Source organism: Oncorhynchus keta, chromosome 18, assembly GCF_023373465.1.
Source record: "Oncorhynchus keta strain PuntledgeMale-10-30-2019 chromosome 18, Oket_V2, whole genome shotgun sequence".
Lineage (NCBI taxonomy): Eukaryota > Metazoa > Chordata > Actinopteri > Salmoniformes > Salmonidae > Oncorhynchus > Oncorhynchus keta.
Window position 1 is genome coordinate 6,588,524 of NC_068438.1, and position 26,995 is coordinate 6,615,518.

At 45.9% G+C, this 26,995-nt stretch overlaps 1 protein-coding gene and 1 long non-coding RNA gene across 2 annotated transcripts in view; both read left to right on the forward strand.

Moving 5' to 3' along the window:
* LOC118397137 (rho GTPase-activating protein 35-like) overlaps positions 1-19,938 on the forward strand; it is a 93,849-nt gene extending 73,911 nt beyond the window's left edge. The window contains exons 4-7 of the mRNA XM_052467294.1: positions 8,215-8,292; positions 12,211-12,342; positions 14,946-15,051; positions 15,550-19,938. Coding sequence (XP_052323254.1) covers positions 8,215-8,292; positions 12,211-12,342; positions 14,946-15,051; positions 15,550-15,997 — 764 coding nt within the window. The 3' untranslated portion in view covers positions 15,998-19,938. The remainder of the gene's footprint in view (positions 1-8,214; positions 8,293-12,210; positions 12,343-14,945; positions 15,052-15,549) is intronic.
* On the forward strand, positions 8,308-11,349 carry LOC127908604 (uncharacterized). Its single transcript, XR_008067694.1, has 3 exons — positions 8,308-9,037; positions 9,078-10,375; positions 10,529-11,349. It is a non-coding gene; the product is annotated as an uncharacterized LOC127908604 (long non-coding RNA).
* Positions 19,939-26,995: the final 7,057 nt, after the last annotated feature.

Here is a 26,995-nt window from a genome sequence, read left to right on the forward strand (position 1 = left end):
GCAGCCAGTGATGGCGTGTCTCCGGGGTGGCCTGTGAAAACGGCTGCTTGTTGCCGGCAGCGACGGGGCCCTGAGACACACCCCACATCTGGGCTGAGGATCAGTCTGACCCTTGTCCGAGACGCTGTGCCATCCCTCTCTCTCTCTTCCACTGTCTCTCTCTCTCACTGTCTCTTTCTCTCCTTCTCCTTCTCTCCCTCTCTCTCTCTCTCTCTCTCTCTCTCTCTCTCTCTCTCACACCGTCTCTCTCTCTCACAGTCTCTCTCTCTCTTTCTCTCTCACCGTCTCTCTCTCTCTCTCTCTCTCTCTCTCTCTCTCTCTCTCACTCTCTCTCTCTCTCTCTCTCTCTCTCTCTCTCTCTCTCTCACCGTCTCTCTCTCTCTCACCGTCTCTCTCTCTCTCCCTCCCTCTCTCTCTCTCTCTCTCTCTCTCTCTCTCTCTCTCTCTCGTCTCTCTCTCTCTCTCCGTCTCTCTCTCTCTCTCTCTCTCCACCGTCTCTCTCTCTCTCTCTCTCTCTCTCTCTCTCTCTCTCTCTCTCTCTCTCTCTCTCTCTCTCTCTCTCACTCTCTCTCTCTCTCTCTCTCTCTTTCTCTCCTTCTCTTCTCTCTCTCTCCTCTCTCTCTCTCTCTCTCTCTCTCTCTCTCTCTCTCTCTCTCTCCATCCCTTCCTTAAGTCTCCATACGGAGTAGTGCTTCTGTTGCCACTCGGTGAGTTCTGTGTTCCCCTTGTGGGTATTGAGATGGAGAATGTTCCACAGTGACGTAAAGGACAGCAGCCAGTGATGGCGTCTGGGCTGAGGATCAGTCTGACCCTTGTCCGAGATGCTGTGCCATCGCGCCTCCTGAAGCCAACGCCGGAGCCAACTGCCCCTCTCTCTTTCTCTCTCTCTCTTTCTCTCTCTCTCGTCCGTCCGTCCGTCCGTCTGTCAGCAGCAGTTGTCATGAATTGTAACGACGAATGAGTGTTGGGAAGTGAGAGAGAGCTGTTCACACATGTTTAGTGCTTATCATGGATGTATGTGTTTGGGACGTTACTTGAGGGTGTCGATGTTATACTGTAGAGGGAAGAGAAATGGGTGAGACGAGGGGAAGGAAATTTAATGTGAATTTAATATTGTTATGATTATGTGGTGAGATGGGATAGTCCTGTAGAAGCAAGAGATGATCGCTCAGACAGGATGTAGGTTACCCGTACACAGGAAGTGCTCGTGTTTGGTTTGACCCCGGTCGCTGCAGATGAAAGGAAACCTCAGAACAAAGAAGGTGATGATAGTTAACCTCTACATCACGCTCTCTGACCTCTGCATTTTGACTGCCACCCCCCCCCATGTCTATATCTCTCTCCCCCTCCCTCCTCTGTCCTTGTTGCCTCACTCTGGCTCTGTATGGTACGAGCATGACGGTAGCATGCCAGAGTAGGGCTGTGGCGGTCATTACATTTTGTCAGCCGGTGATTGTCATGCCTACACCATAAAAATAAATCTGTGATTTATTTTAGGCAGGTCTAAAAACAAAAAAAAACATGATATGAAGGATGACAGAATATTCTGAGTCGTCTTTGTTATGCCCTGATCTGGTTATGCCATATGGCTGTAGGCTATACTAGTTGATTTAGCAGACAAGATTTGCCTATAATTTCCAAGGGCATTATTTTAGAGTAAGAAGACGACATTTGAACATACCTGAATAAAATGTCAATTATGTTTTTCAGAAACGATTTGGGTAGATGGGAGTGCGCTCATGCGGCTATCCCGTGTTGAGCGGTTCACAAAGAAACAGGTCCTTCTATACGCTTAGTTTAGATATTTATGCAACTTTAGTTGTTATACAAACATTAGGCTACATGTTTTGACTTGTAATACATTATAAAGTTGCATGAGAGACATGGGCTCTGCTCTGATTCTTGCACAGGCTGCACACACTTCATCAGTCTCTCATTCACAATTTGACAAGAACGTCATAGTATTCTCACCCATCAGACTATTCTCAGTTTAATCTAGTCTTTTACATATAACCTACCAATGTATCATATGAAATGTATTTGTAAAGCCCTTTTAAATCACAAAATGCTTATACAGAAACCCAGTCTTAAACCACGAAGAGCAAGCAATGCAGATATAGAAACACAATGGCGAGGAAAAACTCCCTAGAAAGGCAGGGACCTAGGAAGAAGCCTAGAGAGGAACCAGACTCTGAGGGGTGGCCAGTCCTTTCCTGGCTGTGCCAGGTGGAGATTATAAGAGTACATGGCCATTAAGGCCAGATCGTTCTTCAAGATTTGTTCAAACGTTCATAGATGACCAGCAGGGTCAAATAATAATCACAGTGGTTGTAGGTCAGGTCAGTACCTCAGGAGTAAATGTCAGTTGGCTTTTCATAGCCAAACATTCAAAGGTCGACACAGCAGGGGAGGAAGAGGAGGAGAGAGTCGAAAAACAGCAGGTCCGGGAAAAGGTAGAACGTTTGGTGAACAGGTCAGGGATCCATAGCCAAAGGCAGAACATTTGAAACTGGAGCAGCAGCACATCCAGGGGGACAGGACTGGAGACTGGCACGGTCAGGAGTCGTCAGACTAGATGGTCCTAGGGCTCAGGTCCTCCGGGAGGGGGGAGAAAGAGATGAGAGAATTAGAAGGAGCATACTTATGTTCATACCAGTCACTAGATAAGACAAGGTAATTACACCAGAGAGGACAGACTGACCCTAGCCCCCCTGCACAGACTATTGCAGCATAGATACTGAGACCGGGGGGTTCGGGAGGCACTGTGGCTCCGTCTGACGCTACGCCCAGACAGAGGGAGGTATATACCAAACATTAGGAGCACTTGCCCCCAAGAACTGCTTCAATTTGCCAGGGCATTGACTCTGCAAGGTGTCGAAAGAATTCCACAGGGATGCTGGCCCATGTTGACTCCATTGCTTCCCACAGTCGTATCAAGTTTGCTGGATGTCCTTTGGGCGGTGGACCATTCTTGATACCCACTAGAAACTGTTGAGCGTGAATTCCAGCAGCGTTGCAGTTCTTGACACAAACTGGCTGTTGGCAGTCACAAGTCATGAAGGCAGTCAAATTCACGGTAATTAGGCTTCTCCAAGTTCTGATGCTGCTGCTGGTCATTAGTATCCTACCAAACTTGCTAACTGCCTGTTACTCATCACTCTAATGTCCCTCTAATCACTATGACGTCAATGCAAATGCATTTGAAAATCTAATCAAACACTGCATGAGAGCCCATGTTGCGCAACATTTATGTAGGCACTTGCGAGTGAAATGCACTTGCGAGTGAAAACAGAGTGATAGCGAGTTAAAAAAAGAGGATCCCATCAGCTTTCTATAGGCTAGGCCTACTATACTTATTTCTCAACTTTCCTAATATTAAAGCACATTGCTTATATTTACAGGAGTGCAGCTTACCTGGCTGGCATGAAAATGAACCACGGGGAAAAGCGTCCTCCATTCGCTATTTCAGTGCATAGATGACATGTTTCTATACAGGTGCATGATAATGGTCCATTTTAAATCAAAACAAATGTCACACATATATTATTTAGTATATGTAAAGAGAAGATTAAATCAAGAATAGTCTGATGGGTGACAATGTTATCACTTGTGAATGATACATTATCACTTGTGAATGCCCAGCATAAGAATATGCCTTTATATGCTGCGACTTGTTCAAATCGTAGTCGCACACCTCATGTAGCCTAGCCCATAGGCCAATGTTTTAATAAGGTTTATATCATAAATAAAGTGGCCAAATAACTTCTTTAAACTTCTTAGGGATCAAATCCCGTTAACGGCATCCGGTGAAATGGCAGACCGGCAAATTCAAATTAAATGATTAGAAATATTTAACTTTCATACAATCACAAGTGCAATACACCAAATTAGTTTCAACTCACGCAACATGACTACAAAATATCTAATAAGTTACCTGTAATCTTTGTCCAAACATTTCAAACAACTTTCCTAATACAACTTTAGGTATTTTTTTAAACGTAAATAATCGATCAAATTTAAGACGGGATAAACTGTGTTCAATAGCGGATAAAAACAAAGTGGAGCGAGCTTTCAGGTCGCGTGCCCCAAACACTACACTAGACTCAACCCACGTTCTGAACAGCCCTACTTCATTACAAAAAGGAAAAACATCAACCGAGTTCTAAAGACTGTTGACATCTAGTGGAAGCAATAGGAACTGCAAGCAAGTGCCTTAGAAATCTAGATCCACATAGAAAATTGAAAAGAGAGTGACCTCAAAAAAGAAAATCCTGGATGGTTTGTCCTCGGGGTTTCGCCAGAAAAATAAGTTATGTTATCAAATCAAATCAAATCAAATTTATTTATATAGCCCTTCGTACATCAGCTGATATCTCAAAGTGCTGTACAGAAACCCAGCCTAAAACCCCAAACAGCAAACAATGCAGGTGTAAAAGCACGGTGGCTAGGAAAAACTCCCTAGTTTTATACTCACAGACATTATTCAAACCGTTTTAGAAACTTCAGAGTGTTCTCTATCCAAATATACTAATAACATGCATGTCCTAGCTTCTGGACCTGAGTAGCTGGCAGTTTACTTTGGGCACGCTTTTCATCCGGACATGAAAATACCGCCCCCTAGCCTAGAGAGGTTTTAAAATGAAGCACATTAATCCACTCTACAAGTGGCGTAGAGCCTAATTGGCATATATAAGCAGCGCATGAGTTTCAAGTTTTGGACATTTTCACCATGAAAATGCATGCATAACTTGCGGTCACTTTTGATACTGGGTTTTCCGCTAATGGAACATTTGCGCTTATAGTCTACTACCATGTGCACATTGCTGTGCTTATAATGTGAATTCATAGCCTAATAGTTTATCAACATTTGAAACTAAACATTCTGATCTGTCGCGTCAGCCACATTGCCTAAAGTAGTTTTGTTGATGCTAGGTGGTTGAATTAATTTGAGATCTATCACGCCCCAGACTGTTTGGTATATTTATTTCTCACACAGAACAGAATAGGGACTTTTGTACTCTGGGGGATAGTAGATTGACATAAGCTAGTGCTTTTGCTTTTCGTTAGGCCTACTCACCTTGTTGGCTGACGAAAAGTACATGTGGACAGTTCATCCAATATCTTCAATACGCACCTCGGAATTGGATAAAGACGCGCGCTGTTGCATCCCCCGATGTGTCTGTCTTAACTTGTAGCCTGTGAGAAAGACTGGATCACGTGACGGAGAGCCGTGGGAGTGAGAGACGCTTCGGATTGGTCAGCACACTCAGGGAGAAGGGCACAGCGCAGCACACTCAGGGAGAAGGGCACAGCGCAGCACACTCAGGGAGAAGGGCACAGCGCAGCACACTCAGGGAGAAGGGCACAATGCAGCACACTCAGGGAGAAGGGCACAACGCAGCACACTCAGGGAGAAGGGCACAACGCAGCACACTCAGGGAGAAGGGCACAACGCAGCACACTCAGGGAGAAGGGCACAACGCAGCACACTCAGGGAGAAGGGCACAACGCAGCACACTCAGGGAGAAGGGCACAACGCAGCACACTCAGGGAGAAGGGCACAGCGCAGCACACTCAGGGAGAAGGGCACAACGCAGCACACTCAGGGAGAAGGGCACAACGCAGCACACTCAGGGAGAAGGGCACAACGCAGCACACTCAGGGAGAAGGGCACAACGCAGCACACTCAGGGAGGGCACAGCGCAGCACACTCAGGGAGAAGGGCACAACGCAGCACACTCAGGGAGAAGGGCACAGCGCAGCACACTCAGGGAGAAGGGCACAACGCAGCACACTCAGGGAGAAGGGCACAACGCAGCACACTCAGGGAGAAGGGCACAACGCAGCACACTCAGGGAGAGCACAGGCAGCACACTCAGGGAGAAGGCGCAGCACACTCAGGGAGAAGGGCACAACGCAGCACACTCAGGGAGAAGGGCACAACGCAGCACACTCAGGGAGAAGGGCAGAGCACACTCAGGAGAAGGGCACAAGGGCATAACGCAGCACACTCAGGGAAGGGCAAACGCAGCACAACGCAGCACACTCAGGGAGAAGGGCAGGGAGAAAGGCAGCACACTCAGGAGAAGGGCACAACGCAGCACACTCAGGGAGAAGGGCACAACGCAGCACACTCAGGGAGAAGCGCACAACGCAGCACACTCAGGGAGAAGGGCACAACGCAGCACACTCAGGGAGAAGGGCACAACGCAGCACACTCAGGGAGAAGGGCACAACGCAGCACACTCAGGGAGAAGGGCACAACGCAGCACACTCAGGGAGAAGGGCACAACGCAGCACACTCAGGGAGAAGGGCACAATGCAGCACACTCAGGGAGAAGGGCACAACGCAGCACACTCAGGGAGAAGGGCACAACGCAGCACACTCAGGGAGAAGGGCACAACGCAGCACACTCAGGGAGAAGGGCACAACGCAGCACACTCAGGGAGAAGGGCACAACGCAGCACTCCAGGGAGGGGCCACAAAAGACATGGAGAAGGGCACAACGCAGCACACTTTTTTTACTCAGGGAGACAGGGCACAGCCACAAAGGGGATGCTGTGTGAAATTCAAGGCATTATCAAGTGCTTATCAAATTGTGAATGAGAGACTATTGAGAAGGGCAGCATGTACAGCCTGCACAAATAAAACAAAGCAGAGCCACTCACAGTGACTTCTTTTCAAATCATCATTAGAGTCTCATCATGCAGCCTTACAATTGATTAAATCCTTACAATGTATTAGATCCCCCTCTTTTTAATAGAGGCCATCAAACCTCTATTTTCTCACGCAATTACATAGCATAGCCTATAGAAATGTTGCACAACATTGGGCTATAGGAACACTTATTTCATTCCATGCATCAAGCAGCTATGAGGAGCTGTTTCGCTGTGCGACAGGTGATCCTATTCCGGTCAAACTCTGAATGCCAGAGCTGTAATTAAGTGTTTGATTGATTTGATTGTATTTGCATTGATGTCAAGAGTGTTTAGAGGGACAATAGAGCCCTGAGTACCAGGCCATTAACGACAGGCCATTAGCGACTGACCGTTAGCCAGTTTGGTAGGCTACTAATGATCAGAAGCAGCATCAGAGCGGTGTTTTGGTGAAGACTAGTTACCCGTGACTCCAGCGGTCACGTGGAATTTGATTGCGGTCGTGACTCGTGACTCTGTTCATGCCTCGTGACTGCCGGTGTGACGGTAACTAGAACAGCCCCATGCCAGGGTCGTGGGTCTGGATCCTGCTGGGGCCACTAATGCGAAAGTGTTTGCACTCACTCTTGTAAGTCGCTTTGGATATAAGCCTCTGCTAAATGGCATGTATTATTATGTAGTATGTCTCTTCCTCCTCTCCTCTCCTTTTCTTATTCTCTTCTATTTCTCTCTTCCCCCACTCACTCCATGTCTCCCCTCCGTTTCCCCTCTGTCTCCCTCCTCCCCTCTCCCCCCTCTATCTCTCTCTCCATCCCTTGTTCCCCTGGAGTCTGGCTAAAAAAGCTTTTGTGGATAATTGATCTGCAGAAGGAGGGGATCGATGCCTCCTTTCCTACCACCTCTCCCTGTCTCTGGATTTGTCGCCTTGTCTCCCTCCCTCTCTCCCTCTCTCTCGCTCTCTCTCACTCACCGTCTGTCCACACCCTTGTCCTCTCCATGTCTGTGGTAAAGGCATGGATTGCAGAGAGAGAAGATGATGAGCAAATAGTGGAGGAGAAAGAGAGGGATGATGAACAAATGGGACCAGAGTTCATTAAGTCATGTTTATGGATCTTGAACTATGGAAGCCCCACTGGAACACTTTCTGCAAGCCTGCACTGACGCTTTATGAGTTTCACTGATAGTGCTTATGTTCTGTCTCGGGTTGGGAGGAGGGACACACACACACACAAGGCCAGGCCACTAATAGTCTCCACTGTGTCTGTTGTTTCATTACTCCACAACCTTTGCATAGAACACTGCTTCTATCAGCACTTTCTATTGGAAGTCCTTACACAGAGGCTATAGGAGGACTTGTGTTGTTATTGATGTCTGTGTGTGTGTGTTCTGACTGTGAGTTGGATGGATGAAAAATGTTATGTTGAATGTAAAGTGTACCGTTGTGGATAAAGTGTACTGAATCTCTCTTCTCTCCGCTTCTCTTCTCTCTCATCTCTCTCTCACTGTTCTCTCTCTCTCTCTCTCTCCCTCTCACTCTCTCTCTCTCTCTTCTCTCAGGTATCACTACCGAGGGGATCTACAGGGTGAGTGGGAACAAGTCAGAAATGGAGAGCATGCAGAGGCAGTTTGACCAGGGTGAGTCACCAGAACCTCTCTTTTGACCGCAGACATTGAATACAAAACCCACACACACCAACAATATGAATTGTCAACAGTATGCTACAAATTACACTCAGTGGCCAGTTTATTAGGTACACCACCTCGTTCACAAAGATGTTTTGCTCCTACAGACAGTGAGTCATGTGGCCACGGCTTGCTATATAAAGCAGGCAGACAGGCACCGAGGCATTCAGCTACTGTTCGATTGAAGGTTAGAATGGGCGAAACAAGTGACCTCTGTGACTGAGTGTGGTATGTATCTCAGAAATGGCCAGCCTCCTGGGCTTTTCACACACGACAGTGTCTAGGGTAGGGCTTCCCAAACTCGGTCCTCGGGACCCAGAGGGGTGCACGCTGAAGGTTTTTGCCCTACCACTACATAGCTGATTCAAATAATCAACTAATCATCAAGTTTTGATCATTTGAATCAGCTGTGTAGTGCTAGGCCAAAATAACAAAACGTGCACCCCTGCACATCTAGGGTTACTGTGAATGACGCGCCAAACAAAAAACATCCCGTCAGGGGCAGTCCTGTGGGTGAAAACAGCTCGTTGATGATAGGTCGGCAGTCCTGTGGGTGAAAACAGCTCGTTGATGATAGGTTGGCAGTCCTGTGGGTGAAAACAGCTCGTTGATGATAGGTCGGCAGTCCTGTGGGTGAAAACAGCACGTTGATGATAGGTCGGCAGTCCTGTGGGTGAAAACAGCACGTTGATGATAGGTCGGCAGTCCTGTGGGTGAACACAGCACGTTGATGATAGGTCGGCAGTCCTGTGGGTGAAAACAGCACGTTGATGATAGGTTGAAGGGGAATGGCAAGAATCCTGCAAGCTAACAGGCGGGCCACAGGCAACTAACGATGCAGTACAACAGTGGTGTGCTGAACGGCATTTCGTAAACGCACCACTCATCGGTCCTTGTCACCGACGGGCTATTGCAGCAGACGACCACACTGGGTTCCACTCCTATCAGCTAAAGACAAGAGGAAGCTGCTCCAGTTGGCACGTGATCAACAACACTGGACAATTGAGGAGTGGAAAAACATTGCATAGTCCGACGAATCCTGGTTCCTGTTGCGTCATGCTGATTGGCAGAGTCAGGATTTGGCGTTAGCAGTATGAGTCCATGGTCCCATCCTGGTGTAATGGTGTGGGAAATGTTTTCCTGGCACACATTAGGTCCCTTTTATACCAATTGAGTAATATTTCCATGCCCCAAAGAATTCAGGTTGTTCTGGAGAAAAAGGGGCGACTGACCCGGTACTTGATAGGTGTACCTAGTACACTGGCCACTGAGTGTAATTATTGTAGGGTTGTCAGACCCCATGCCACCTGTAGTCGGTGTCTACATGTACACATACTGACCTATGCACACACACAAACTCACCAATACGCAGAAACACACTCCTATACCTCGGCACAAACAGGCCACAGAGGTGCAGTGTGTTGTATCTATCCAGAAGCCTGTTGTCCAATGGATCCACCTAATTAACCTGGGAGCATCTGTAGAATTGATCTACAGGAAGGAGAGGCCTTCCTCCGTAGCGTAGCTTCTATGTGTGTGTCCATGAGTTTGTGTGGTGTGGGTCATTAATTACCTCCAGATTGGTTTGGTTAATGAAGCATGCTTGCTGGTATATACCACTGCACATCAGTAAAGCTGAATACGGCTGAGGTAATCAGAAGCGAAGTCCTGTGTCCAATCGATCAGGACGCTAGACCAAGGTGACAATACAATTACAAATACAGCACAGGTAGACCATAGCCACAAATCAGCTATTGCTTAGCCACCCCTCACAGCACAGGTAGACCATAACCACAAATCAGCTATTACCTAGTCACCCCTTACAGCACAGGTAACCCATAGCCACAAATCAGCTATTACCTAGCCACCCCTTAAAGCACAGGTAACCCATAGCCACAAATCAGCTATTACCTAGCCACCCCTTAAAGCACAGGTAACCCATAGCCACAAATCAGCTATTGCCTAGCCACCCCTCACAGCACAAGTAACCCATAGCCACAAATCAGCTATTGCCTAGCCACCCCTCACAGCACAGGTAACCTATAGCCACAAATCAGCTATTACCTAGTCACCCCTTACAGCACAGGTAACCCATAGCCACAAATCAGCTATTACCTAGCCACCCCTTAAAGCACAGGTAACCCATAGCCACAAATCAGCTATTACCTAGCCACCCCTTAAAGCACAGGTAACCCATAGCCACAAATCAGCTATTACCTAGCCACCCCTTAAAGCACAGGTAACCCATAGCCACAAATCAGCTATTGCCTAGCCACCCCTCACAGCACAAGTAACCCATAGCCACAAATCAGCTATTGCCTAGCCACCCCTCACAGCACAGGTAACCCATAGCGATAGAACAACACACCTGTTGTGTTAGAGGGTCCTAAAATCCAGTTGAGATACAACAGCCGAGACAAGAGGGTTTTATGCAGTTATGGAATGAAGTTTTCTTGATCTGAACCGTCTAGTTTTAGAACGTCTCAAGTCGGTTGTTGGAGGTTCAACATGTCAAATCTTAGCTAAAGACCTGGGATGAGACAGATCCGTTTAGCCAATCAGAGAGCAGTGTGCTGAAGTTCTGCGTTTAGTCAGGCAGATTGCTAGCTAGTTATTTTGCTGCTGTTAGTGAGCCTAGTTTGCTGACATTTATCCGACAAGTCACAAAAGGCGCCCGGTTTCTGATGCATGTATTTCATGATACATGTTTTCTACAACACCGTGCTACGACAAGTGGAAACGCTGTCTCAAAGTTGTATCGAGTCATTGACCTGCTGTTACCATGGAAACAGTCTCAACCGCTCGTCTCCTGGCCAGTTTTGTCTCGTCCCTCCTCACGTCGGCTGTTGTATCTGAGCCGGGCTTTAGGAGCACTGAGATCTGGAGCTCACTCTGAGGCCTGGCCTGCTCTGGGAACCGGTCTGAACCGTAGAGCACTAGGCATTACTGGGTCAGAACTGACTTGGGACCAGTGTTATCACTGAAGCTGTTATACACTCCACGGGTCCTCTTTTTTTCCATCTCTTTTTCATCCTTCCTTGCTAACCCCTCACCATCGCAGTCTATCTAACTCTCTGCCACTGTCAACCCCCCTTTCTACCCCCCATCTCCCTAGATCTCTTTCTCTACGTTTGTCATAGATGGGAGAGAGTAATCCGAGAAGGGTTTCTGGATAGTCTCATTTTGTTATCCTTCTCTCCCTTCCTTCTCTCACACTCCTTCTCTTTCTCTGTGTTTTGTACAACAAGCCCGTGTCAGCGGGGCAGGGGGTCGCCTGCGATTCCTCTTGGTGTATCGTTTTAATCATCAGTTTGCTTCTGGTGCCGCAAACTTTGTTCCCACTCCCTCCCACGCGGTCCCTTATGCTGAGCTGACACACGGAATAAGAGAGACTCACTGAGAAGCCGCAGACAATTGGGCACAGTTCCTTCTACCTGCTTATCCCGTTATGCAGGACTTTGCGCGCTAGTGTTGGGGTTTGTTTATTCGGGTATTTTAGTCTATCAGCGGGTGGGGTGATACTATAGCAGTAAAAAGGATGAGTTTAAGGCAGACTTTTGTGTGTGTGTGTGTGTGTGTGTGTGTGTGTGTGTGTGTGTGTGTGTGTGTGTGTGTGTGTGTGTGTGTGTGTGTGTGTGTGTGTGTGTGTGTTTCATAATGTTGTGTCTTGCAGATCGTATCCTAAATCAGGGGTCTCGTCCATGTCTTATTCTAACAAATCCCCTCTCTCTGTCTCTCCCTCGCTCTCTGTCTCTCCCTCGCTCTCTGTCTCTCCCTCGCTCTCTGTCTCTCCCTCGCTCTCTGTCTCTCCCTCGCTCTCTGTCTCTCCCTCGCTCTCTGTCTCTCCCTCGTTCTCTGTCTCCCTGCTAGACCATAACCTGGACCTGGTGGAGAAGGACTTCACCATCAACACGGTGGCCGGGGCCATGAAGGCCTTCTTCTCTGAGCTTCCTGAACCCCTGGTGCCCTACAGCCATCAGATTGAACTGGTGGAGGCCTTCAGTAAGACATGGGGCTGGGGTGTGTGTGTGTGTGTGTGTGTGTGTGTGTGTGTGTGTGTGTGTGTGTGTGTGTGTGTGTGTGTGTGTGTGTGTGTGTGTGTGTGTGTGTGTGTGTGTGTGTGTGTGTGTGTGTGTGTGTGTGGTGGGGGGATGGGGGTTGGGGGCTGTGGCTGGGGAAAGAGGTTTGGGGAGAGAGGGGGGGAGAGAATAGATTAGGGTTGTTCTTGCTTAACCTACTTGGTCTCTATGAAGAAACCAGTTCCTTTTAAGATGGAGGACACTTTTTTTATGAGCATGGCCTTATTTCTATTACAGCATACTGGGTGACTGTCATTCATATTCCATTCACCCAGCTCAATTTAACGTATGTAGGTTTAGGCGACTACATGATAAAACATTTCCCCCCTATACCCATCATGAGGTAGCCACAACCTATGAAGGAAAGTGTACAACGTAGGTGCACAGGTCGAGAGAAATGTGAGTAATCAAGGTAACAGACATTGACACATTCAATCCCGCCTTGCACACTCTTGCCTGCATCTAGCTGATCTAGAGTGCAAACATTAGTCCAACTCTTGTAAACAAGAGTTTCTGTTGGACATATTCAGGTACGTTTATCCCAGTTTCATTCCGTTTGCTTCCGTTTAAGAAAGAAAAAAATCAGCGGAATGAACACACCCCTGATCACGCGCAAACAAAGTTCCCTTTCATAGCAGCCACATACAAACAGCATGATCACTTTGCTCGTTGTACAATTCCGTCTCGCATCTACCTGCCTTCCTCCTCTCACCATCTCCCTTCGCTTGTGGACTTCAGTGCGCAAACACATCAGCAGTCTGTGACCAGGAGAGAGAAAAAACTTTCCAAGCCAAACCGCCAACCACTACACACAGCGGCCTACATTGTTGTCACCATATTAACGGAGTGGTCAGCATAGCTACTAGAACTAACACATTTGTAAACCCGCTACAGTCATGCAGTACAGTGTACAGTCAGCAGCAAGCAGTTTATCAGTTACACCGGTGGGCCCCAGTGGCAATAAATTAATAAAAACCAAAAGCTTACCTTGACTTGGATGAGTTCCAGTGTTGGATAGCTATAGCAAGCTAGCTAACAGTTTCCCTCTCTGTTTGAGACGGTTGTTTGTGTAGGCTAAACTAGCTAGCTGCATTCACTCGCTAAGTCAGTGAAAAGAAATACAACTCAATATAGCTATCTCTCTCTTGCTTCTCCTTTATTTTTTAATAAATGAATTTGTTCAAAACTATTCAATTATTGTCTTTCTCTCTCTTTGAGTCAACTACATTTTATGCAGTGCTGGCTAGCTGTAGTTATGATTTGAGTACTAGATTAATTCTCTGATCCTTTGATTGGGTGGACAACATGTCAGTTCATGATGCAAGAGCTCTGATAGGTTGGAGGACGTCTTCCGGAAGTTGTCATAATTACTGTGTAAGTCTATGGAAGGGGGTGAGAATCACAAGCCTCCAAGGTTTTGTACTGAAGTCAATGCACCCAGAGGAGGATGGAAGATAGCTGTCCTCTGGGTACACCACAGTGCTACCCTATAGAGTGCTGATGATGCTACTATAGACCTTCAAAATAGTCTGTTTTAAAAAATGATTTGGTGAAGGGAATATATTTAGTATAGTTTTATCTAAAAAGGATCGCTTAATGATTCACTATTTTATTTTTATGAAATTCACTGTGTAGGATGGTCCTCCCCTCTCCTCTTTGAGGAGCCTCCAATGGAAGACGCATACATTTCCTGTGAAGAAAGACAAACAAAATGATACAGAATGTCAGATTAACAAGTGCACTTCTTTCCTCTCCGGTCTGTCACTCCCATTGCGTTTTGTAATCCGTCGTCGTGGAGATTTAAGGTGTAGCGTCGCGGCCCAGAGATGTACCTGGACTCTGGAGGGCGACCGTCACTCAGTGAGCGGATTGTGTGTGCCAGGCCCTTGAGCCTTGACAAAGCCCTGACAAAACCCTGCAGCCTGCAGCAGGAGAGAGACACGACAAACACACAGTTTAAAGACTAGAAAAGAAACACTTACGGGATGGATTGCAGAACTCTGTGTATGACTGTAGAAGGCAGAAGAAGTGAACACAACTGGGTTTTGAAGGAGCTGGATAACATGGGAAAGGCTGTGTGTGTGTGTGTGTGTGTGTGTGTGTGTGTGTGTGTGTGTGTGTGTGTGTGTGTGTGTGTGTGTGTGTGTGTGTGTGTGTGTGTGTGTGTGTGTGTGTGGCGTGTGCGTGTGACTCTGCCTCGCTCACAGAGACACACAAGACAGGCTGTGTTGGAGTGCTGATATCAGCTTGTCTGACTCACTCCTACCATTGGGCTCAGCACACTCAGAGGACCTGTGTGTGTATGGGTTTATAACTGTGTGTGTGTGTGATCACTGCTATGCTTTGTTAAGTCAACGCTGACTCTCAGCTGTGATTTCAGTTTGTGTCAGTGTGTGCCATGCTTCCCCCTCCCTGTCCCTGCATGTGTGGGACCTTCCTCTGGTTGTGTGTGTATATGTGTGTGTGTGCATTCATGTGCTTTCATTCTTTCTCTCTGACCTCTCCTGTCTCCTGTCCCCGAATCAGAGCTCAACGACAGGGATCAGCGGGTTCACGCCATGAAGGACATCCTGCGCCGTTTCCCCAGGGAAAACTATGACGTCTTCAAATACGTCATCAATCACTTGAACAAGTGAGTGGCTTAGGTGACAGAGCTGTGACGGCCGCACTGACTACAGTAACAGTCATCCACCCTGCGACCTTTGACCTTCCACCCTGCCCGCTACACCCCTGGCTCCATTGAGTCAGCTTTAAATTCAGTCGAGGCACAAACACGGCAGAGTTTAGATTTCTAGATGATGTCACTTTATGATTCCTTGAACAATTTACGTTGTGTTTTCTATCTCTCCCCCTGTCTTGTCTCTTAACCCTTTTTTCTCTCTCTCTCTCTCTCTCTCTCTCTCTCTCTCTCTCTCTCTCTCTCTCACTCTCACTCTCTCTCTCTCTCTCTCTCTCTCTCTCTCTCTCTCTCTCTCTCTCTCTCTCTCTCTCTCTCTCTCTCTCTCTCTCTCTCTCTCTCTCTCTCTCTCTCTCTCTCTCTCTCTCTCTCTCTCTCTCTCTCTCTCTCTCTCTCTCTCTCTCTCTCACACTCTCACACTCTCTCTCTCTCTCTCTCTCTCTCTCCCCTCAGGGTGAGCCAGAATAACCGTTTGAACCTGATGACCAGTGAAAATCTGTCCATCTGTTTTTGGCCCACTCTGATGCGGCCCGACTTCACAACAATGGACGCCCTGACGGCCACGCGGACCTACCAGACAATCATTGAGTCCTTCATCCACCAGTGTGCTTTCTTCTTCTACAATCAGCCCCTGTCTGATACCCCTAGCGGGCACGCCTCCCCCACCGCCACCCTCTCCTCTCACGGTGGAACCTCGGCCTACTCCTCCTTGGCCTACAGCTCTCCGTCCCTCACACCCTCCCCGGCCCCTTATGTTATGCCCGCCACACCGCCCGTCATCCCCCACTACGGGCCGCCCCATACCCAGATGTCCCCGCCACACACCCCCCAGTCCCCCATCCAGGCCCTGCTGCCCCCCCTGCACCCCCATCACCCCCCCACGGAACAACACATGCTGTGAGCCAGGGATGGAAGGAAATAAAGAGATTAGCGGGGGGGAGATGCAAAGAGTTTGAGATTCAGAGGGAGGTATGAGGGGGGTGAGAGGAGAACGTTAAGTGGGAGAGATTTTGAAGGGGTGGTGAGAAATATGGAGGGATAGAGAAGAGAGTGAGTTTTAGGGACAGGGAAAGCAAAAGAGAAGATGAGCAGGTGAGTGAGATGCAGTACATATAGGGAAAAACTGTTGGGAGAGGGGGTTATCCAACCCCCATTGCGTTTAAAGATATACACACATGACTCAGGGGAGGGGGTGGGAAAGAGAAACTTTTGAGCCACAAGAGCCACGACTTGTCCTCCCATACCACTGTAGTCTCTTGACTCTTCTCTCTTCTCTACCACTTCTTCTGCCCCCTTCTCCACTGCCTTAGAGAGTACCTCCCCCTCCAACACACACTCTGCTGCCCTCCCACTGGAGCCTCGCCCGGGACACCCCTGTGTCGCCAGCCCGTGTCATTTGGGCTCAGTGAGGGAGTAACACCCAGGGAAACACCAAGTGTCATGTCCCTCCCCAAACATAAAAAAAAAACTTCAGAACTTCTGACCGTAGCTAGGCAGGGTATCTTTGGGGGAAGTGTGGGAAGAACATGAACTATATGGACCTTCTAGCTGGACTCTAAAACCACTCCCCCAGTGCCCCACCTTCCTCGCCAAACCACCACTCACCGCAATGGGGCTGTGGATTGCCAGCGACTGCCCTGTCACCCCCAGGTTGATCCTGGGTCAATGTGGAGGGAGGACCTAACCAGTAGCTTCTCAGCGTTTATTTGACCATTGTTACCAGGAAATGGACTAGAGGCAGGCTTCGCCTCTCCCACATGGACTAGCTTCCACTTCAATAGACTCATTCCTAAACCCCCGCCTCCTCCGCTTCAGTGTCCATTACAACCAGAGATAACGCCAAGAACAAAAGTCTCAACTGACTGGATCTGCAGGGAGGCTGGAGCACGGAACTTTGGGTGCTCTCACACCCTCGGCATCTTGGGAGACCTCCTCCGTTCCTTTCTGTCTTCTCTGACCCCATGCCCCCGAGCCTCCAGGCAACGCTGGAAGACTGTTGTTTTTCCTTTGATTAAAGAGGATATCTTTACTCCCATTTCTTTCCGGATGTTTAATGTTGTTCCACCCTTCCTTTCTCTTTCCCCCCTATGCTTCCATTTAGATTGTCAAACTGTGGATCAGTTTTGGAGAGTGTTCCCGTTGATGACTGACCGATCAGAATGCACTCTCACACAGCAAGTCCCTCCTGTCAGATGTCCATGCTTACTTCTCATTGGCCCTTCTGCTTTCTGTGAAGGGCGGGAATAACTGGCAGGGAGAATTAGGATAGATGAGGAAGGGGTGGGATTCAGGGATGCACTTTATGGGACTCTGGACTCTGGAAAGCATCTAGGGCTCTTCGACACGGAATGCAGAGAGGAACAGCCATAACGATTCCCTTAAGGATCCCAGGAGGCATTGGGAAGTGGTGGCAGGGAATTCCCTCTTCCTCCTGTTACCCATGAGGGGTTTGGAAGCCTGGAGAGACATGGGAGCATGACCTGTGTGTGTGTGTTTGTGTGTGTGTGTGTGTGTGTGTGTGCTCGTGCGCGTGCGTGCACATGCTTCTAATATGGTAGAGAGCGGGAGAATCATTAGTGTAGAGCTCTCTGAAGTTTATTGAGATTGAGAGACTGCAGAGCACTTTTGGGAGTCTCTTTAGTGAGAAGTGCGACAACACTTTCTCACCATGTCTAATGCGTTGTGAAGTCATGTAGCCACCTCTCTGAGAACACACCATTGCCATCTGGTGGACAACATAGTTACTGCAGCTATGACCTCACCCACCACTGCATGGGCGGAACACTATCCCCCCCTCCTTGTGTGTAACAGATCTTTCTACATGCACAATCCCCCATATTTATCTGTTGAATGTCAAGTAAAATGGACATATTGAGCCCAATAGGAATTCTTTGTATATAACATAGATGGAGAGTCTATACGATGAAAGCCATTTGAACTGCATTGAGATTAGTCTGTGGGTGATCATATCTGTTGTGTTGCTAGGCAGCCAGCACTTTGATACAGATATATACTCTCCAGAGTGTGGTGTTGAGGAAGTGTATGACAACATAGATGTTCGTGTCAGCTGTCCATGATGCATACAGTCCAGTGACTAGTCTAGTGTCCAGCTGTGCAACTGCTAGTTGGCAGTACTTGGTGATGTGTAGTCATGTGTTTTTGTACTGAGGCTGGCTCAGGATAGCTGTTCACATCCATTCAGCTGAGTGTGACAGGGATGCACACGAAGGAAAGGAGATGAGGAAGCAAGTTTAGAGTATTGAAACGCAGCCATTGGTGTTGATAGTCCCTCAGTGCCATCCTATGTTTATTGGTATCCCACTTCCTGGTTGGCACCGCTTGGTATCCCTGCCCTCTTTTGACACGGCTCTGTTCCCTGGTCCAGAGAGACGCTCCGGGATGGAGCAGAACAGACAGTCTATTCATCTGTGTTGATGACTGCGGAATTCCATGGTTCTGTCTGTGGTTGTCATAGAAACCTGTTTGATCGTTAGTGTGTGTGTGTGTGTGTGTGTGTGTGTGTGTGTGTGTGTGTGTGTGTGTGTGTGTGTGTGTGTGTGTGTGTGTGTGTGTGTGTGTGTGTGTGTGTGTGTGTGTGTGTGTGTGTGTGTGTGTGTGTGTGTGTGTGTGTGTGTGTGTGTGTGTGTGTGTGTCCGCACACATTAGAAAGAGTGAAACCAAGGTCATGTAATTTGTTTCATTTTGACCCTCAGCTTTACACACTCATGCCTGTCTCCACGTCTCTCCAGTTCCCATCGTCTTGACTGACAGGCCTCCCTGCCAATCACTGAAGTTATATACCCTGACGACGACCCAATGATCTCCCGTCAGTATACACAGTATACACAACCTATATGACATGTTGTGTCTGTGTTAAGGACTGATGTCATTTGAGCTGTCAGTAGTAGCCAGACGTCAGTGTAACTCGACCCTAAACAAAGACCACGTGGCTTACAGTGGAGACTGCATTTCTCCTCACGGTCATTAGCCCCACTTAATGTGACCTGGAACTGAACACAGTTATCCCCTTAGCTAGCTATAGGTTTACTTTTCACAGATGGAGAGTGAGAGAGGGAGAGAGAGAGACCGAGAGCGAGAGAGATGTGAATGGGATCATTATTTGGGAGATGGGGTGGGGGGGGCAAACTTTGGTACTTTTGAATGCCGGTCAGTGGCATTCCCTGTGTATATCAATGTGTTAATACTGAACAGACTGTGAGGCAGCCAAAGACTGTGCAAAAAAATGGTGGGGGAGAGAGGAGGCAAAGCGACAAATGGAGGCTAAAAAAACAATGGTAATTAAAAATGTGACGTTTGTTCTGCGATCTTGTGGCTCCGTCGCTTTTCTTTTTCTTCTATTCTTTGCAACAATGGTGACAGGTGGTCTGTTAAGTTAAAATGAGAAACAAGCTAACTATATTCAAATGGTTGTTTATCTGTATGTTAGGGGGTCTAACACTTTGCCCTTTAGTCAATGGTGATAGAATTGTTTTTCTTTTTTTCTTTGAATAATAAAAATAAATAAAAAATAAACGTTTTTTTTTAAACAATTTTGTGAATGGTGAAGAGACCAGCCCAGTATAGTGCATGATTTTTTTGCCCAGGCAAGGGAGGGGGCTCGACCACTCTCAGTATTTAAAGACAAGAAGATTAAAAAAATTAAATGATGGAAAAAATTTTAACCTGTATAAAAGATTGGAGAGAAAAAAAGTACAAAAATAAACAGAAAAAATGCTGTCATTATTTGCTAAGAGTATGGTAATTTGTCTCAATAGGAATGGTGTATACAGCAAGGCCTTACATGACCTGTATTATAGTTAATAAATCAATCTTGTAAAAACCTGCCGTCTGTCTGTCTGTCTGTCTGTCTGTCTGTCTGTCTGTCTGTCTGTCTGTCTGTCTGTCTGTCTGTCTGTCTGTCTGTCAAACCCACCGACTCATCTAACCATCCACGGCTTTCTGGAAATTAATGGACGAATGAATGAAAGGAATTAACACAACTTATTTCCACAGAAAGGCTGGCTACTCCTGGAATGAAATTCAGAAAACTGCCCAATGTCGAGTTCGCTGGAGAAGCCGGCGTCATTGATGGCCTTATGGACCTCATTGGGCCTGAGTAAGTAGTTTTCTACAGTTGGCAGGTGTTTAATCATTATCATCTTCTAGTGACCTTTCCCAATGAAATCTGCCGAGAACACTACAGTAGCTTTTACTATGTACTTTACTATTTATATTTTTTGACAACTTTTACTTTTACTTCACTACCTTCCTAAAGAAAATAATGTACTTTTTACGCCATACATTTTCCCTGACACCCAAAAGTACTCGTTACATTTTGAATAATTAGCAGGACAGGAACATGGTCCAATTCACACATTTATCAACAGATCACCCTGGTCATCTCTACTGCCTCTGATCTGTCAGACTCACTAAACACACATGCTTCGTTTGTAAATGATGTGTAGGAGTGTGCCCCTGGCTATCCATAAAAAAATTTCAAACAAGAAAATAGTGCCGTCTGGTTTGCTTAATATCATTTGAAATGATTTCTACTTTTACTTTTGATACTTAAGTATATTTGAGCAATTACATTTATTTTTGATACTTAAGTATATTTAAAACCAAATACTTTTAGACTTTTACTCAAGTAGTATTTCACTGGGTGACTTTTATTTGAGTCATTTTCTATTAAGGTATCTTTACTTTTACTCAAGTATGACCATTTGGTACTTTTTCCACTACTGGTCTCTTCCTATGATGGGTCTGTTTAGAGGTCACAGTGGCACAGCAATTCCCCTAGTTCCCGTGAGGTTGCAGGGTTGTGTGCCATTTTGGGGTGCCCTTCCTCTGACCTTTTCATCCAGTCAAATGCAAAGTAAATCCATTTCTATGACCTTTGTCACGCGTCTCTTCATTCTGGCGCTGGGAAAAAGAGCTGCTGATTGGGACTGAAAAGGGCAGCCCCATGAGCACACAGCAAGACTGACCTCTGACCTTTAGGGGGTGTCAAGGGAGAGCCGTGGATGGTTTGATGACCTTGAGATGGAGCCACCATCGCATTAATGATCAGGGTATAGGGACTCGGTTAGAATAGAGGTGGTGTCTAGTACTCCCCTCCTCATTTTTGGAGATCTGGATAGGACTTAATCATTTTGGTTTCAACCAATCAAGTAATCACAAAGAGAGACAAGGACAGTGATGCTAAGGTCTCTTCCTAGACCACTTATCAGCAGGAAAATCATTTAGATTGAATGTATACCGAACAAAAATATAAACACAACATGTAAAGTGTTGGTCCCATGTTTTAATGAGCTGAAATAAAAGATCCCGGAATTGTTCTATACGCACAAAAAGCTTATTTTCCTCAAATTTTACATCCCTGTTCGTGAGCATTTCTCCTTTTCCAAGATAATCCTTCCAATTGACAGGTGTGGCATATCAAGAAACTGATTAAACAGCATGATAATTACAGTTGCACCTTATGCTGGATACAATAAAAGGCCACTCTTAAATGTACAGTTTTGTCACACAACACAATGCCACAGATGTCTACATTTTGAGGGAGCGCACAATTGGCATTCTGATTCAGAAATGTCCACCAGAGCTGTTGCCAGAGCATTGAAGGTTCATTTCTCTACCATAAGCCTCCAATGTCGTTTTAGAGAATTTGGCTTTTTGTCCAACCGGCCACACAACCGCAGAGCACGTGTAACCAAGCCAGGCCAGGACCGCCACATTCGGCTCCTTCACCTGCAGAATCATCTGAGACCAGTCAACCGGACAGATGATGAAACTGAGGAGTATTTCTGCCCTTTTATGGGGAAAAACTCCTTCTGATTGGCTGGGTCTGACTTCCCAGAGGGTGGGCCTGGCTCCCAAGTGGGTGTGCCTATGCCCTCCCAGGCCCACCCATGGCTGCACCCCTGTCCAGTCATGTGAAATCCATAGATTAGGGCCTAATGAATGTATTTCAATTGACTGGTTAATTTATATGAACTGTAACTCTGTAAAATGGTTGCATGGTGCGTTTATATTTTTGTTCAGTATAGTTAGATTTTGAGAGTAAATTACATGTATTTGACCACATTCAGAAGGAAAACAGCGGATACCTACCCATCTGTTGGCCTACACACCAATGATTTATATTTTAGTGATGCAAAGGTTGATTCATAACCCATGGTTTTATACGCTGGGCAGCCAGGTTTAAGGTCATTAAATATTGTGTGGGTGAAGGGCGGTTGGCTGGCGGGCAGGTTGAATAAAGAGAAAACAATACCTTTAAAAAAATCTGTAAATGTATCATTATTGTGCAATTTATATCTATAGGCTACATTGAGGGTGTTCTTTCATCATTTGAGGCTATCTGGCATTAAGCACAAGCCAATCGCCAAATGCTGTTGGTAACAGGCAGAAACAGTTCATGTCAATCCACTGAGACAAAAAGGGAGTCAGTGGCGGACGGTGCCATTTAAGATAAGATCATTTTTCTTTCAGCATATTGGATGACTGTCATTCACCTCTCTGATTCAGAGGGGTTGGGTTAAATGTGGAAAACATATTTCAGTTGAAGGCATTCAGTTGTACAACTGACTAGGTGTCCCCCTTTCCCTTTCTGTTCATATTCCATTCACCCAATGTAGCATCAATAGGTTTAGGCTACTACATGATACTAACATTTTCCCTATTACCCATCATGAGGCTGCTATACCCTAGCCTACAAATGAAAGTTTATAATGTAGGTGCACCGGTTGAGAGAAAAGTTTTAGTAATCAAGGTGACAGACAGTGACACATTCAATATGGCCTTGCACACTCTTGCCGGCATCTATAGCTGATCTCGGGTGAAATCATTAGTCCCAACAGTTGCAAACGAGAGTTTCTATTGGATAAAATCACCTGCAAGCACAGTTCACTTTCATAGCAGCCACATACACTTTCCCTGTTGTATAATTCCTTCTCGCATCTACGCGCTCTCCTCCTATTACCTTTTCCCTTCACTTGTGGATGAATTGCACAACACAACAGCTGTCTGTGACCAGGCAACAAACAAAAAACTACCACAACCAATAACCACTACACACAGCCTACTTCCTTGTCACCATATTAGCGAACTTCATGGTCAACATAGCTACTAGAACTAACATGTTAGTAAACCTGTTCCAATCATGCAGTTTAGTGTATAACAAGCAGTTTAGCAGTTACACCGGCAGGCCCCGGTGGCAAGAAATTCATAAAACCAAAAGCTTACCGTGACTTGGAAGAGTTCCGGTGTTGGATAGCCATAGCCAGCTAGCTTACATAACACCACTCTCTCTTTGAGCTGAACTAGCTAGCTGTATTAGTTCGCTAAGTAAGTGAAAATTTAAAAAAGACAACTGAACAACTCTCTTGCTGTCTCTCTCTCTTGCTTCTCCTTCATTTTTGAAGAAATTAATTTGTTCAAAACTGTTCAACTATTGTCTGTCTTTGAGTCAACTACTCAACACATTGTATTTACTGCAGTGCTAGGTAGCTGTAGCTTATGCTTTCAGTACTCGGTTAATTCTCTGATCCTTTGATTGGGTGGACAGCATGTCAGTTCATACTGCATGAGCTCTGATAGGATGGAGGATGTTTAGGGACTTCCTCCGGAAGTTGTCATAATTACTGTGTAAGACTCTGGAAGGTGGTGAGAACCATGAGCCTCCTAGGTTTTGTATTAAAGTCAATGTACCCAGAGGAGGATGGAAACGAGCTGTCCTCTGGCTACACCATGATGCTACCCCAGATAAGGCTGTTGAGGCTACTGTAGAGCTTCATTGCAAAACAGTGTGTCTTCATTAATTATTTGTTGACAACTTTTTTTTCTATGTTTCACTATTTTACTTGTATGAAATTCACTGAGGAGGATGGTCCTTCCCTTCCTCCACTGAGGAGCCTCTACTGGTCAGAGTTTAAATTCAATAAGAGAAAAGCTGAAAAAGGAGAGTTTAAAATAAAGAGAAGGAAGGATCAGAAAAGTAATGTTTGGGAAAGATTTGGTGAAGTGGTGAAAGAGGATGATAGCAGTGCCGGCGATGTTATGTGTGATGATTGTGAGGCACTATACGAATTCGATAGTCACAAGACCTCAAATAGGCCTATGGCACATCAAGGTATCTGTAGTTTACAGTTCATGTGGGTTAAAAATCTGGACACTTGAGTGTAGGTCTTTAACCTTTCAGATAGCCTTAATTTAAACTACATCAGAATTCAGCATTTCTTGCAGTAAAATTATACACCAAATGGAGGCTAAATGTTTACTCAGGAAAAGGTGTGGAGAAATATGATTTTTATTTAAGCATCTTGAGAATGCATATGCTCAGTTAGATACCATCTGTAGAGGTGCTATCTTTATCAGCATCATAAAAGCTGATAGTATTTCAACCACATCAAATATGCTTCCAAGCCAAACTGAAATCTTATCCGAAACATGTTGGGTCATTTACAGAGCTTTGTATTTCCTTACAACCGGTCAAACTGATGTATTCAGGACATAAGGCACAGAAAATGTTTTACTTTTATTGTTGATGTATTTGAGGGGGGATTAAAAATTTGTCAAGGTCCCCAAACGTCTTTTCTCAGCAAAAGAAGATGACAGAGAAAATTTGACCGACGTCAACTAGATTGAAGCATTCATTCTATGGATTTATTCTGGTGAGCAAGGGTTTTATTTCGTATTCTAGAGTAACAGCAGAGAAGCTGCATGCATCTAATTATAGACTAACAGTAATGTATCTAAATTGACTAACACACAGCCTACCAAAATGTCGGAAATTCTAAGCCGAAATATATCTAAATCATGCCCAAAAAAATCCTACACCCCCTGTGAAATAATCGTTTCGCCGTCTTTGATTGCAGGCTATAGCTGTCCTCAGATTCTCATTTTATAATAGTCCCACGGTTGCGGATGAACAAACAGCTGACCCGCGCACCAAAGGTATATATACCGGTAATTGGTCTACGCTCACTACCGGGCTTGTGCTGCGCTTACACAAGGCTACCATTGGGCGGCTTCCTTGTCACACGTTTAGATAGTATGTCCCAATTGCTTCTGAGCACTATTCCCTCTGAGACAGGAGTGCGTGGGCCGATGTTTGGGTGTTAACTCGGAGACAACGCTTTATACCGCACATTGGGATCAATATAATTTAATACGGCCCAAATCAGATTTAGAATCTTGACGTTAAACCTTGACTACTTCTCTCACACCATGAAACGTGAAGTTCAACCCAGAAAACGGCAAAAGCAGCAGATAGGCCCTGTGCACAATGCTCACTCCAGAGATGGTAAAGGATACATAACCTACTTTAAAATACACAAAAAATACAGTCATTGTATAAGAATACGTACCGTTGTTTTATGCCACAAGATGTGATTGAAAAGTTATGGGGAAATTGGAGGAGAAACAGAGAGAAGATTCTTCGTTCTGGACCGGCTGCTCTTATGATCAGTCGAGGCACGTATCTCCGTTCATCCGTGTCTTTCTGGAGCTCACTCGAAGCTGCTGAAGGTATTGAATTCAGATGCGGCCCTCTCCGGCTCACGCGCTCCCACCCCTACAGGTGGAAATGGTCTTATCAATAGCGCTGTCCGTGCCTGACTTGGGGCCGATCACTCTCATTGATGCATTTTGGTGCCCTCTCTCTCCCCGAGGTGGGCATTGATTGTCTGGGTCACTGTGGTATTTCGGTATTGATACCTCGATTGATGACGGCGCTCACTGGGAACGGGCCCTATTGACAAGCTGAAAGTGAGATGGTTGGATGGATGTACACGTTAATGGGAGATGAGGGTTTATATGTGGTGGCAGCAAGAGGGGTCATGGACACTTGTCAAATTCCAGTGGCAGTCAGTGCCGATTAAGATTAAGGAGGATGGACACATTTCTGTTACAGCATATTGGATGACTGTCATTCATATTCCATTCACCCAGCTTAATGTAACATCGATATGTTGAGGCTACTGAATAATGCATGAATTTGCCATATAGGCCTACCCATCACGAGGTTGCTACAACCTAGCCTTGTTTAAAATGTATAAGTAGACAAATTTGACGAATCAAAATTGCAGACAGTGATACAGTTGAAGTCAGAAGTTTACATACACTTAGGTTGGAATCATTTAAAACTCGTTTTTCAACCAGTCCACAGATTTGTTGTTAAACAAACAATAGTTTTGGAAAGTCGGTTAAGACTTTAAACAGCTTGGAAAATTCCAGATAATGATGTCATGGCTTTAGATGCTTCTGAAAGGCTAAGTGACATCATTTGAGTCCATTGGAGGTGTACCTGTGGATGTATTTCAAGGCCAACCTTCAAACTCAGTGCCTCTGATTGACATCATGGGAAAATCAAAAGAAATCAGCCAAGACCTCAGATAAAAAAATTGTAGACCTCCACAAGTCTGGTTCATCATTGTGAGCAATTTCCAAACACCTGAAGGTACCACATTCATCTGTATAAACAATAGTACGCAAGTATAAACACCATGGGACCACGCAGCCGTCATACCGCTCAGGAAGGAGACACATTCTGTCTCCTAGAGATGAACGTACTTTGGTGCGAAAAGTGAAAATCAATCCCAGAACAACAGCAAACAACCTTGTGAAGATGCTGGAGGAAACAGGTACAAAGGTATCTATATCCACAGTAAAACAAGTCCTATACATATATCGACATAACCTGAAAGGCCGCTCAGCAAGGAAGAAGCCACTGCTCCAAAACCACCATAAAAAAGCCAGACTACGGTTTGCAACTGCAAATGGGGACAAAGATCATACTTTTTGGAGAAATGTCCTCTGGTCTGATGAAACAAAAATATAACTGTTTGGCCATAATGACCATCGTTATGTTTGGAGGAAAAAGGGGGAGGCTTGCTAG